A 13,708-nucleotide genomic window follows, 5' to 3' on the forward strand; every position below is an offset into this window, starting at 1 on the left:
ACATTCTTGATCCGGAGCCACTCTGTCCTGTGACGTGAGGCAGCTCACAGCACTGGGACAGCCCGGGGGAGACCAGCCCTACGCTGGCGTCACCTCTCCCTTCCTCCACTTCTCCTGCTTTTCCAAAGCATGCACCGTTTTCCCAACAAATAAGGAGCACTAATAGTTTAAAATTCACATATGTACAGGGGGACACTTCTCCCAGAGTATGGAGAGCATACTAAATGGGATGCAATTCCAAGGATTGTGTATTATCTAGCATGAATGTTCCTTGCACAGCGAATGTGCAAGCTCTGTTTGAGGTATACCCTCCTTACAGTGATGATTCCAGCCAGAACAAACCCCCATCTTCCAGTATCAGCCATTTGACACAGGGACCGTATCGACTTGCTCATGGATTTAGCAAAAGAAATAACTTGGTATGCTTGTGGGCGTTTTGTGAATGCAGACTCTCTCCCTTGTACTTACAGCCTAAACTTTAATTGAAGCTAAACATGAACGACTGATGCCAGCTCCAGTCCACAGTACAGTGCAAGAAGACAAAGCATAAAGGAGAATTTTCTTTATTTTTAAATATTAGTAACACTGCACAAAACAAAAAAGTGGTACTTAAGTGACAGAAAACCTGTACTCAGTCTTATTTCATATTAACCATAATTTAAATACCCTAACAGAGTTCACATATGGTTATATGTTTGTGTAGGATTACATTGGGTAACGTAAGCATTCGAAGCTAAACCGTTCAGATACCAGAGACACCAGAACTTGTTATATCAAACCATGCTAGAATGCAGACTTGATTTTTCTGTTTAGCTTCTTCCTTACACCATTATGGGCATTCCCACATCTTCTAAACCTTAGGATGAATGAGTTTCTCCAGGAACTGTGGACTTTCAATATTGCCAGGTTTAAGTCTGTTACATCAACAACATATTGGCAAGAGGAAGACAAAAGAAATGAAACAAAACCGTAAGCCGATAACTCCTACCTGGAGGTTAAAAAGAAGAGGCAACATACTGACACGAAACATGCAGGTAAATGCTTAAGGCAACAGAAGGGCTCTGGACAAACTAAAAGGTTAAGAGAAGCAATGTGTCATGCACATGAGACAAGTATGGGAAGCAAGGAAGTAATCTTGCGAAAAAATACATATTTCTTTTAAATTGAAGACATCTTTTCAAGCTAAAAAAAAATATAGTCCTGCAATAAAACCAATGCAAAATGCTTTCATACATAAAGGTGTAAGTTCTTTGCTGAAACAAGCTGATAAAATCTTATACGGATGCTGAAAAAAATGATTATCTAAAACCTACTCAGCAGAAACAAAGAGCAGTTTTAAAGTAGCACTTAGATCATTTGTCTCTAGGTTCTGAAAATAAACTTTTAAAATAAGGAATGATTTCACTAAATGATTCATTGGGAGTCAACTATGCTTCAGGAAATCAGTAGGAGTGCTTACAGGAGACCATCAAAATCAGAGAATATAACTTCATGATACAATTTAAAATCAAGGAACATTTTAATAGCAGGGACAAACCTTTGCTGCCCAACTTGGGGAAAAAAAAAAAAAACAAAACAAACCACCATAAAAGTCACTTATTAAGCTTGCATAAATCACCCTATAAGAGCTCATGTCTCAAACTCATTCCCCATGACATGAGCAAACAGGACTCTTCTTTCAACGGGCCTGATGTTGATGCTGGAGTGACCAAACAAACAGGCATTTGCACAACCCTTTATATCCTACAAAACAACTAAACAAACACTAGACTAGAGTCGTTTTAGTCCCAGGGAAGGAAGAGGTAAGAAATTCTGTAACACTTTCCAATCTTCAAACATAACACACTTCTCACCAAGATCAGCCTCATTCGAATTCCCTAACCTGACTGGCAAGAAAGCCACTCGGTGAAACTAAAAAGAATAACATAGTGCAATTTTAGTACAGTTTTAAACATGAGTTACTTCCTTGCTAGCAGTGTGAACAATCAAAAATTATACAGAAAAGAGGTGTGCTCAAATGTAACATTAAGTTGTCATTATTATAAAGGTATTGGCATAGCAGAGAAGTCCATTTTAGTAACTCCCTTTGGTTGACTTCTTCTTCTTCTGTTCCTCTCTCTGCTTCTGCTTCCTCCTCTTGCTGCCTTCTTTGTGTCCTGAGGAAACATGGCTTGTAAAACACCATTCACAGCATTCATGGACTTTTCCCTCTAGCAAAAGCACATGTTCTCTGAATGGTTTAAGGAATCTTAAAGGAAAGGTCTGGCTTTCTAATGTGGTTCTACTATATCCCCAGTTCTACTACATCCCTTACACAGGATAGAAAGAAAACACTATCCATCTTTGAAGCTTGAAAAGATCCGGAGAACTTTCAACAGACTTCAAAGCCATTCAGGAAAAGCTTCAAAATTAGAGCACATGCAAAACCAGAGTAATTTTCAAACTGGAAGCAATAAATAAGACTTATACAGCAGGAACTATTTAAGTACTGGCGTTTCCTGCTCACAGCAGTCAGAGTTACCATGATATTTGCATTTCCATTTTAAGACTAAGGAATGCTGAGAACCTGAGTAAATAAAGTGCTCGGTGTTTACCAATATACATTTTATATACAGGTCATCAGCCTGCTGATGCTTAACTGTGCACCATAAGTTATATTCTACTGCAGCTCCAATGGTACATGGAAGTATTGAGTTCAAGCAACAATTATTTGCTACAGGTTCAGTAGGCACAAGCTTCCAGCCACGTGATCATCATCTCAATGAATCCCTCCCCACTCCCCCCCAAAAAAATGCGTGAAAAACAGTTCTTGCTCTGCATCTCGTTCTTTCCTCCAAACTTGCAGTAAAACGCAACTTGCTAGCAGACTTGCACGGACAGCAAACTGTGCAGAACCAACACCACATCTACCCAAGTGCACTTATGAATCTAAACTCACAGCTAGCAAACGTTTCCCTCAGATAATCATTCTGAGATAGCTGGAGGGATCTTTTAGCTCAGCGGTGCTCTGCCACTGGGAATCTGCACAATCCAGTGAAGGGGGCCAGCACGGAGCAGAGGAGCCCTGGAAGCCAGCTGAGAGGCAGGGCTGGCAGCCAGAGGAACGGCCGAGGAAGGGCTCAGCTCCGCCTGTCTGCAGATCTGTTTCTTTCCCCATTCTGTCTGCCCGCAGGCAGATGTTGCCCTGAGGAAGCTGTGTCACCATCACACCTGGTTCTCCATCAATTTAGCACCAATGGCAAAATGAAGATGGGAAAAGGAAGCGGTGGGAGGTCAGAGGAGTACGAAGCCTCGCTGTGGCTGAAGTTTGCCCCTAGTCAGAGCTCCTCCCAAGCACAATTAGGGTTGTGCCCACGGCAGAACTGCAGTTCTTCAGTTTAAGACTTGGGGAAAACCACAAGATGGTCTTTGGGCTAAATCACTTGAGACGTTATCAAAAGCTTGTGCGTTAGAGGAAATACACTCCCTTGTAGCAAAGGAAAACTGTTCCTAGGTTATCTTTCGAGCTCCTACGCTGTATCAACAGCATGACTTCATCTTTTGCAATCATCTGAGTCAAGAAGCAGGATATTTATTTAGAAATTATGCCATGAGTGATTAGCCTGCACAAAGTTAGAGTGGAAACCAGTTTTATTCTTTAAGGAAGAGAAAAACTGGCAGTGCTTTGCAGAATTGCAATGACGCTGTGTTTTCTCTGCACCCTGCCACCCTCCTGAGCTACAACCCTGTCCCCGGGGCCACGGCATGGACATCTCTCTAATTAAGAACTCCATCCATTAAGTTCACTGCAATGTCAGCCCCTCGGTTACCTATACGTTGTCAAAAATAGGATCCCTTGGCATTTAATTTACTGCTCTAAGGGACAAATCCCAGAAGGGCTCAAGCATCTCTTTGCTTTCCCACAGAGGCCAACGGAGGCGGAAGAGACGTGCTGACTCTTGAGAATCAGTCATCCGAAGGGTGTTATTCAAAGGATTCTTCCCTTTACTGGAGGGGAAAAACAGCATCATATCAACTGATCAGAACTAGTTCATGTAATAACTATGAAACATTAACACAGATATTTGGGAAAGGATCATTAAACTCTAACAGGTTATTAGCTTCATAATTTTCTCATTTTTCATTCTCAAAACACTGTCAGTATTTTTAAAAGGTTTCCACATACAGGCATGATTGCATTTGATACTGGTATTTTATATCACAGTTATTATTTTTTTTTTTGCAACAGTCCATTTTCTTCAAATCTTTGAGATTTTGAAAGCAATTCTAGCAAGTCTTCCTTAAAAATACTGTGAGTCAATGTAAATAATGACTTGAAATGAATGCCACATAATTCATTGCCTTCTAAATGAAACAACTCAAATGTTAAAATAATGTGGTATGAAGATATTTAGGCATTTGACAACACGGTCTCCTACCAGCCTCTGGAATGATAAGGGTGAAAAGTGGAAATCTTTCAAGTGTTATCACTGACACACAGAAACAGATTGGCCAAAGTAGGAGATAATGCACAAATACAGAGTATTCCTCAAGAGAAAACTGCCAGCTCTTTTCTGTTTTGAGCCTGCTGTGATAAATAATTTCACTCTCGACCATTTCCTTTTCTACTGCCACCTAACAAGAAAGGATAGGTCAAACTTTGCCAGTCTGTTAGCACCAGTGATGCTATGCTGGGTGATAATGGCCAAAAACCTAATCCAGACAAGTGAAGCAGCTCCTAGTAAAAAGTGCACACTAAAGACGTAACCCTTTAGTGCTTATTTCACTTGAAAACTTCAACCAGCACTAATTAAAAGCATATTTAGCTGCCTTGGTTACCAGACTAGCCTCAAAGTCACAAGAGAACAAAATCTGAATTAGAAAGCAGCAGCCCCGTTACTATTTGATTAATCTGCCGTGAATCTGTGTCCTGGTGGGTCGCCAGCATCACGAAGCAGTCACGGAGGCTTCCCATCGTTAGTGCCTGGCTGAACTGGCTTAGGCAAACAGCTCTGGCTTTGGAGATGGGGTTTTCAAATTTCTACCCTTAGAAGCAATTGTTAGGTATCTAAAGTCTAGAAATGTGTTACATTAAGATAGAGCGTCTTAGGGAAGGGTAGGGGGAGAATAGGTTGCTGAGAGCTTCCCCAAGCTTTGGCATTGGGAAACAGATTCACTCACATGCAGAGAGATATCAGCCTAACTTGGTACATTCTTGCTTTCATCAGCTGCCAGGAGCAGAGGTGGATGAAGCAAGAATCCACACCATTTGGAATTACACCTGGTTTACAACCTGGATAATTCTTGTCTAAAACGAACAGCATCTGCTGACCCACTCTTCCCATTTCATCCTCCTCTCTTCTACTTCCAGAAGAACCATAAAGAGCACAGAAGCTATTCCGTCTTTCAAAACGCTACTGAAGGCTGAAACCAACTTCCAACAATGCTTAGTAGCAACTCTCTCAGCCACTCAGCAAGGACCAAAACAAATTGGGAACCTCTGCTGGGTCTCAGATTGCATTTCCTTCTGGCTTTCTACTTCTCTGCCATCCGCACCTCCCAACGTCACGGGTTTGTTCAGTCACTGACTATAAAACTTGTCACGTTCTTGGGAGGCAGCTGCAAGGGAGGTGTGCACATCGAGCGATTGATCCAAACGAACAAGTGTCCTGGGAAAAACACTCCTCCCCAACCCGTCTGTGGTGTCCTACTTCTTCCTGCCCTGCCTGACACCTGCCTGCTCTACCAGGATGCAGAGAGCAGCCACGGGTCTGCTCCACCTTCCTTCTGCCAGCACAGGAGAGCGTAGGAGTCAGCAGAAGGAAACAGGGTGTTCAGTCACGACCGACAGTTAACACACAGGATTTCTGCTAGTTGACACACATCAGTCAGTAATAAAAGCCATGGCCTGATTTTTATAGAACATCTCCTGAAGAGGTGAAGGTTTTGGAGGAGTGTCCTTCCACTTTCAGGCTCTGAAGCACTGAGGTTGGGGGTGAGAGGGATTGATGGTTTCTGCTCAAGTCCCAGAGAAAATGATTTTCAAGATCTACTAACTTTTTGCTGAGATTGCAGCCATTCTTTTGCCCTGCTTCAAACCAGCAAAGCAGCTGTGGCTCCAACACGTGCACAGAGCTTTAACAGGACAGCGGGGCACGTGCACGTTGGGTTCTGTAGTGCAATTTCTAATTTTCTGCTCTTAAAAATATCTCTTTAGTCAAAACAATAAATTGCTATTTCAAAGGCAGCTAGCTTACCTCTGAGTTACAGCCACCACCTGTTATTTTAGACTGACCAGATTTGCATACACCATTATACAAATTGACCCCAGATCACAGCTTCAGTATAATTTCATGCTTGTGACTCAATTTACAATTACAGCTTTAGACTACACTTTCACATTCCCTCCTTTCAGCCCCAGGCGCTGCCCAACACGCACCACGATTTGACCTACTAATTCACGGCATCCACAGCTCCTGCCCATGCCACAGAGCATCGCAGAGAGAGAACCCACCTTTACGTAAAGACCTGAGGTGACAAAACATCCCACCCCGTCTAGGTATGCCGCTCCACTATTTAATTATCCGCAATGTTAAATTCAAGGGGCGAGTTCTCCAGTTTCACTGGCCAACCCAGTGATGTAATTCCAACTTTGATGTTTTAGGGGACTGAGAAGCATGAGCAACTTACCGGGGCCTGCCTTCATGCTTGCTCACCATACTATTTTCATTACCAATTCTGCCTAGAATTGCTACAAGAACATACCAAGCCAGATAAAACCTGCTTGCCTGCTATTAATTAAGGTAATACTATTACCAAATAGAGGCCAAGGTTTTACTCCCACATGGCAAGCAAAAGCTTGCAAGGCTACGCAGCCTTGGAAGCCCTTCCGTGTGCAACCCAGCCACCTTCTACGGGAAGCAAATGGGTAACGGGATGCTCACATATCGGCAGCCAAAAAAAACATGCGTGAAGGCAGCTCTGGCTAAGCCAGGGAGCAACCAGCCAGCCTCCAGGTCCACCACCCAATCTTTCCACTCCCTGACATCCTCTGAAGAGTACGGCTGTTACCCCGTCCCACTCGCGCAGTTACAGCCAGGGGACATGGAGCAAACGGAGAGTGAATTCCCTCCCATCTCCACACCTCCGGCATTCCTCACGTGTTAGGTTTCCACAGAAAACAGTGGCTTTGCTTTCCTTTCTCTTTCCATTACATGCCCAAATACAAGTATGTGAGAGAATTATAAAGTAATTAGTTTGGATAACCAAGCACATTGATTTTACTAGTTAGTAATGTGTAATGTGGGAAACTTTATGTCGGTAAAAAAGAACAGAACCTCATTAAAGATGTAATAAAGCACAAATAGCTCAACTTTCCAGCAGAGGAATCCATGCCAGGAAAGGATAGAGATTAGTTAAGCTAGTTCTTTTAAAGTAGTTTCCTTTTCAGGGATGCCAGTGGGTGAAAATGCAGCAAAAATGAATTATTAATGTTGTAAGTTTTAGGTTAATGCAAACTATTCCATTCAAAAGAGCAAACCTTGCAATATTATCTTGCAAATAACAATCTTTCATATCATGTATTTTTCAGTATTTTAACAAACATTTCAACCATTCTTGCTAGATAAAGGTCAAAACTCTCAAATGCAGAGTAGTTTTTTAGGGGTAGTTACCACTACCCCTACCATTAACGGCTGCAACCCCCCGGTCTCTGCTGGCATTAATACCACTTTGATACAGCTTGTGTACCACCAGTCAGCCATACATCATACCGTCAGGCAGCACATTACTTGTAGGATCTGAATTCTTATTAAAAAATTACTTGGGTGGAGCTAGAGCACTGTTTGAGATGATACACAGCGACTTCAGAGTACAAGTTTTCTTCTAAAGGCTGTTACGAAACCAGGAACAGTATAAAACCCAGAGCAATTTCTACTAAAGCACAAAGTGTCAATGTTAGATGGAGAATCAAATTTCACTTTTTTTTTTTTTTTTAAATTAAAACCCCACTGCGATGACTGGAAATCCTGACTAAGGGAGGACTCATCTCACCTCTGGATATTGTTTGCCAGGTTTAAACGAGTTGGCCAGCCTTTCTCCTTGGGTTCTGGAGACAGGCGGCCGCTCCCAGAGCCATTCCCACTACGTAGTCAAGGTGAAACCGAACCTCTTTGCTTTCATTTAAATTTGCTACAGACTTACAAATTAAAACTCAAGCATTCCCACTTTTAGAGCTGGGAAAAAGAAGCCATTTCACTGCAGCGTACGACTGAGGATTTGCTTGAGGCGCCCTAACTGGGACAACATCTAAAACTGCCCTGCAGCCTCACCGTCAAGGGCTAAATGCCAGCAGTGGCAAAACCACCCGATTTGAGGTGGAACGGCGCCTGGTGTGAGGCCGTTGAACTTTATTTTCCACTGAAGTGAGTGGGCTTTGGACCAAGGCAGAAAAAGATGCTATTCTTTCCCAACGCTGGCCCATGTAAGCACGGCAGCTGTTGCAGTGATCAATGAGAAGCCAAGCGGGAGCGAGTAAGTGGTCTATATAATCACAGAGCTGCGCCGGTGAAGCCTGCTTGCTGGGCAAGGCAGTTGGCAGAGGTGAACACCCATGAAGGAGAACGGCGTTATTGGCCAGGGCTCGTGCACAAACTTCCCAGGGAGGGATTAAGACACTCACGTAGGTTTTTATGACTGACTCGACCAGTCCTTCAGCAGCCCTGTCCATCAGAGGAACAGCAGGCAAAATATTTAAAGCAATAGTAAAATCTTAGTCTTACTGCAATCAAATTTTCACCCCTGATCTTTTATGGCAACTCACAAGCTACTGGTAGAAGAGAGGATTTTGTGATTGCGCAAATACTTCTGGAAATTCATTTTAATTGCAAACTTCTGTTTTGGAGCATAAACAGATTCACAGCAAAAAGCCCTAAGCAATCTTAAAAATTGCTCCAAAATTTGCACGGTGCATGTCAAATTCAGGTGCACTTTAGAGATCACCGCAAAGTATTGTTATGGTTGCAGAGAACCTCAAGTCTCCAAATGCAGAGCCAAGGTTTTGTTTTGCCGGCTACAGACACAGGAGACAAAACCTGTAACCCCTGCGTGGCAGATTTCAGGACATCAGCCCGGTGGTTACGTTCAGGCTTCTGCAGAGAAATTTTAAACTTTTTTTTTTTTTTTTTTTTTTAAGAAAAGATTCAACTTAGCCATCCGCAGAGAGACAAAACTTCCAACGACTGATCAGGAAGACATTTATCTAAACGTTTCTATTTTTTCAAGCTGTCATCCCACATGATATCTTTAGATCTTCGGTACAGATGACAGCATTAGATTTAAAGGCTCATAAACGCAGCAGAAGTTGGTACAGCACTGGAAGTACGTGAGCGCATGTTTCGGGGTACAGTGCATGTTTTTTGTGCGCTGTGTTTACCCTGAAGAGCCTCATACTTCCTCACACTTCCCAGCACTTCACCTAATTCAGCACTACTGAGAAGGGCCCTTGGTTTGGGCATCCAAGTAGAAAGGCATCTTCATGTTTCAGAAAAACCTGTCCTGGCAGTCCTGGATGATCTTTGACCACAGGTTCAAATTAAATCAAGTCGTTATGAGGACTTGGTTGTCCCAGATAGCCTCTGGACTGTACTGCTGAAACCTTACGGGCAGGAAATATATCAAAGGACTATTAACTTCCAAAAATAACCAGGACAATCACCACACTTCTGCATTCGCCTGAACGGTCTTAGCCCTCGCTATTACGATTTAGGTTCCTAAAATTGCAGCTTCCAGAAATAATATCAAGTTGCTGAACTTCTTTGGCAAGGAAGCCAAGCACAATTTAAGTAAATGAATGTGCAAAGTATTGTGATTAGTTACTCTCTAAAAGGCCTTCACTTTTAAGAACAAAGAGCATAGGCACTTCAGCAACATAACAAAATTTTCCCTGGATCCTTGAATATCCCAGGGCATTTGTGAATCTAGGCTAAATGGAAGAGCAGAGCTAATGCAGGATAAAGGCACACGAGCTGCTGTTTATTATCTACCGGGGAACTAACATTAAGTCAACACACAGCAACAACCTCTTCCTTGGCGTTTTGCTTTTGGCTTTTGACTAGCTGATGAATCCTTTTCTGCACATTTCTCATCAACATGCTTGTGCACACCTGATAAATAAAAAGGGGTCTCCAAGCTGCTTGTAACCCGGCTTCTATCTTGTTCTTCCACCTCATCGCTATTATAATGATAGGCATATTTGGGGGAGCTGGCAGGCTTGTGAGACTTCAGCAGGCGAGGGTTGGTTGGCTGGAAAGGCAGGGCGTGTTGTCCTCTCCGTCTGCACTCCTCGGCAAAGGCTTCCTCATCTGCCTCACCTGAAAAAGCAAAGAGTGCAAGAAAAGTCAGCTGCACCCAATACACTTAAATTTAGCCTGAAAAAATCCTCAAAACTGGACTAAAACTTGGGTGTCACTAAACTACTGCCTTGGCTGTGGTTAGCTCACAGGTACTCCTGTCTACCTGAGATCAAGGAGTGTCCAGAGCAGAAAGCTCCATCCATGGCCTCTCACCACACTGGAGCCACCCAAAAAAGTCAGCTAGATATGACAACTCTGAGGCCACTGCTTCCTTTTTCCCAAAAGACAGGGCGAGCAAGCCGAGACATGGCCCTGGATAATCTTTCTCTCCTGTGCAGAGCATGTCATCTCCTCCCACCTCACCTGGACTGTATGCCTAGGAAGGGTTGGCCATGGTCAAGGAAAAGCTATAGGAGAAGGAGGGACAAATAATACCCAAGATGGCTATAGGGATGGTGGGAGAAAAACAAAGCCAACGTGGGTTCAGAGGGGCTGGATGTTGGACATCCATAAGTGGAAGGATGGTAGAGAAGCATGAAAGATCACATGAAGATGGGAAATGGGGCTGAATACGTAAGAGGTAAGCACAGTCCAGGGGGCAAGGCAGGCACGTACAGCAAACGTGAATGAACGCAATGGGAATAGCAACCCAATGTTTGCAAAAATTAGTATGAAAGATGAGGTATTCCAGTCATACTCATGCTATTTTGTAGATGACGCTTTCCTTTGCTGCAGAAACTGTAACAGTATCAATGCTGCAAAGCAGGGAAATCAGCTACCGTAACACAAAAAAACCCCAGCAAAACCACACATCAAAAAAGCAAACAGTAAGATAACAAATAAAAAAGCCAAAGATATTCAACAGGGAAAATAAGAAAAAGAAAAAAAAAAAGAAAAAAAAAGGAACAAAAAAAGAGAAGAAAGGTGTGTACCACATTTCTCTCTGAAAGACTTTTTAAAGTTTCGTTAATTCAATTACTTAAGTACTTTTAATAGAGCTGATGAAATACGGCATCATTTTATTTGCATTAAAAGTGGTGTGTCACATTCTGGAAGTTTTTCCCGGGATGCGCCCGGCATCAGCTGCTTAGGGAGGGGTGTGTGCTCTCAGGTAATGCCTGTGCTCTTAGTTCATGGCTGGAAAATACTTTGAAGATGGAGAAAGCACCACGTATGCAGTAGCAGCAAGAGCAGTAATACCCCGTTCGGTGTGTGCACCAAACCACCGACGGTTTCAAACAAAACAGGTTGCGTCGCCTTTACCTTGCGATCGTACATGGGGAGATGCTTCTGAGGGCACGAGGGAAAGGAGGCAAGGTATGTTTAAAAAGTCATTTCACAGTGTAACGTGGCACCCGAGGCCTCGCAGGAGAAGACGACTCCAAGACGTGCCTCACATCTCCCCGCCGTGCGTTCCAGCACTGGCTGTGTGTGGATACTACACCGGGGACCCGTTTCCCCAGGTTTTTGACGCCCATTTCCCCTGCACAACACTCACGGTTTGTTACCCTGGTGTCTCCTGCACTTCCGAAGGCACAAGCAAACAAGACAAAACCACAAGTGAAGATAACAGCAAGGACGGCTCTTTTCCCCTCGCGTGGCGCACAGCGCTCTAGCTACGAGAGGCGGTGGGCAAGGAAAAGCTTGGAAAACGTTAGATGCAGAACTGCCGGCATTTCCCATAAGAAGCTACAGGATTTTACAAGCTATACCAACAATACTGAAACATGTCTCAGTCTCATGATACCAGGTCTATGAAGACGAAGCCTATAAAATGTCAGAAGAAAAAAAAAAAAAAAAAAGCACAGAAAACCCACGTACACCAGTTGCACATATGAAAAACAGTCAAGAGAGTTCACTTCCTAACAAATTATGGTGCACCAGAAACAGGTGATTCCTCCCCTCTCATGGAAGCACAAACTGCACTGCTTTCTTTTTGATATGCAAAGTCTTGCATATTTAAAATTTATATTGCAAGCAGATGCAGGACTGAGAAACGTGCTGAGGCCATTCTTGAAGCTGTGTGTGTGTGTGTGCATCGCAGACACACCCCAACCAGACGTACTAACGCTTAACGCAGTTAAGTATTAAACCAGATGCTCTACACACACCCCAATAAATTACCCCTAACTACGCTAGAGATCAATCTCAACACCTTTAGTCCAATTCAGCTGGTGTGAAAGGCACAGTTTAACATTGGAAGAATTCAAATTAATCTGGCTCCTCCCTGGTGACGTACCCGCAGCATCGTTGCGGGCTGGCCCTCTTGCACCCTGATGCCTCCTTGATCAGCTGCTGGAAGCGACCGCTCCCGCAGAGCTCCCGTGCTTTGGGAGCTGAGCTGTGCCACCAGCCCCACAACGCCGAGCACCTAATGAAGTTGCAGAAAGATCTTCCAGCAAGCATTCGTTGCTTGAGTCCAACTTAAATATAAAAACACAGAAGACATTCCATACTCCCGACTTTCCAATTAAACCAACTGCAGTCTAGAGAAGAGGCAGGAGATCTTGTCCTGCTTTATCAAATCCCATGAGAGCTGTTCAGCTCCTGAGGGTACGAGCATGGCTCTGACTCTGGGAAGTGATGGTACCTGCCTGTTGCACACCTCCTGTGAGCTTTGGGAGAAGTCCTTACAACTATGCCACTTTTTGTGGAAAGTCACAATACACCTCCCCAAGGTGCTTTGCCTGGGGTGTCCTCCAACTGTGGCTTGTCTGCAAGTGGCCCAGAGCAAGGACTGTACCTCAGATCCACACACCCTCCTCCAGCAGGGTTCATAGTTCAATTGCTCCATGAAACATGATGCATTAACAACAACAACAACAACAAAAACCCAAGAAAAAAACCCCACCTACAAAGAGACAATTCTTGTAACACATATTTCTCTTTCCTTCAAAAATGATCCAGAACTAACCCCCAAAGCTGGACCTTGCACTGCATCATCACATTGGCTGAATGCTTTGCAGCAGCCCAACAAACCCAGGAGAGCCCTGGCTGTGCTTGGTGCTGCCGGCACGCTACCTGCCTGCTGCCTGCTCTGCCAGCACCAGTCTGAGACGCGGGACCCGGCTGCTCCTGCGTGGGGTTTCTCTCTGCAATGCAGCTGTGGCTGAAGCACAAGGAAAGGGCACGTGGCTGAGGGTGGGAATGGGGATGAGATGCTTAGAGACCGTCCACTGAGAACTAGCGGTGAAGGGGCTGTTTGCAAACTTGTTCAAACCCAGCCTTTGCCTCAACAGAGGTGGCAATCCGTGCTAAAACCTAGAGCACAAGTCCATTTTGGGACTCAGGGAACAAGCATCCCTTTGGAAGTTTGTGTTAAACCTTTCCTCATAAGGGCCCCAACTTTCTGTCATCAAGGATTTGTAATGAGCATT

At 43.9% G+C, this 13,708-nt stretch overlaps 1 protein-coding gene across 7 annotated transcripts in view; it reads right to left on the bottom strand.

The window, feature by feature from the left end:
• Positions 1-547: 547 nt before the first annotated feature.
• DNAJB6 (DnaJ heat shock protein family (Hsp40) member B6) overlaps positions 548-13,708 on the bottom strand; it is a 63,311-nt gene continuing 50,150 nt past the window's right edge. For 5 of the 7 annotated variants that reach the window (XM_075746625.1, XM_075746626.1, XM_075746629.1 and 2 more), the window contains one exon: positions 2,086-10,349. In XM_075746625.1, coding sequence (XP_075602740.1) covers positions 10,036-10,349 — 314 coding nt within the window. In that variant the 3' untranslated portion in view covers positions 2,086-10,035. Of the gene's footprint in view, positions 10,350-13,708 lie in introns of all 7 variants that reach the window. The other 2 variants (XM_075746631.1, XM_075746632.1) reach the window with 1 other exon arrangement.

Source organism: Balearica regulorum, chromosome 2, assembly GCF_011004875.1.
Source record: "Balearica regulorum gibbericeps isolate bBalReg1 chromosome 2, bBalReg1.pri, whole genome shotgun sequence".
Classification (NCBI taxonomy): Eukaryota; Metazoa; Chordata; class Aves; order Gruiformes; family Gruidae; genus Balearica; species Balearica regulorum.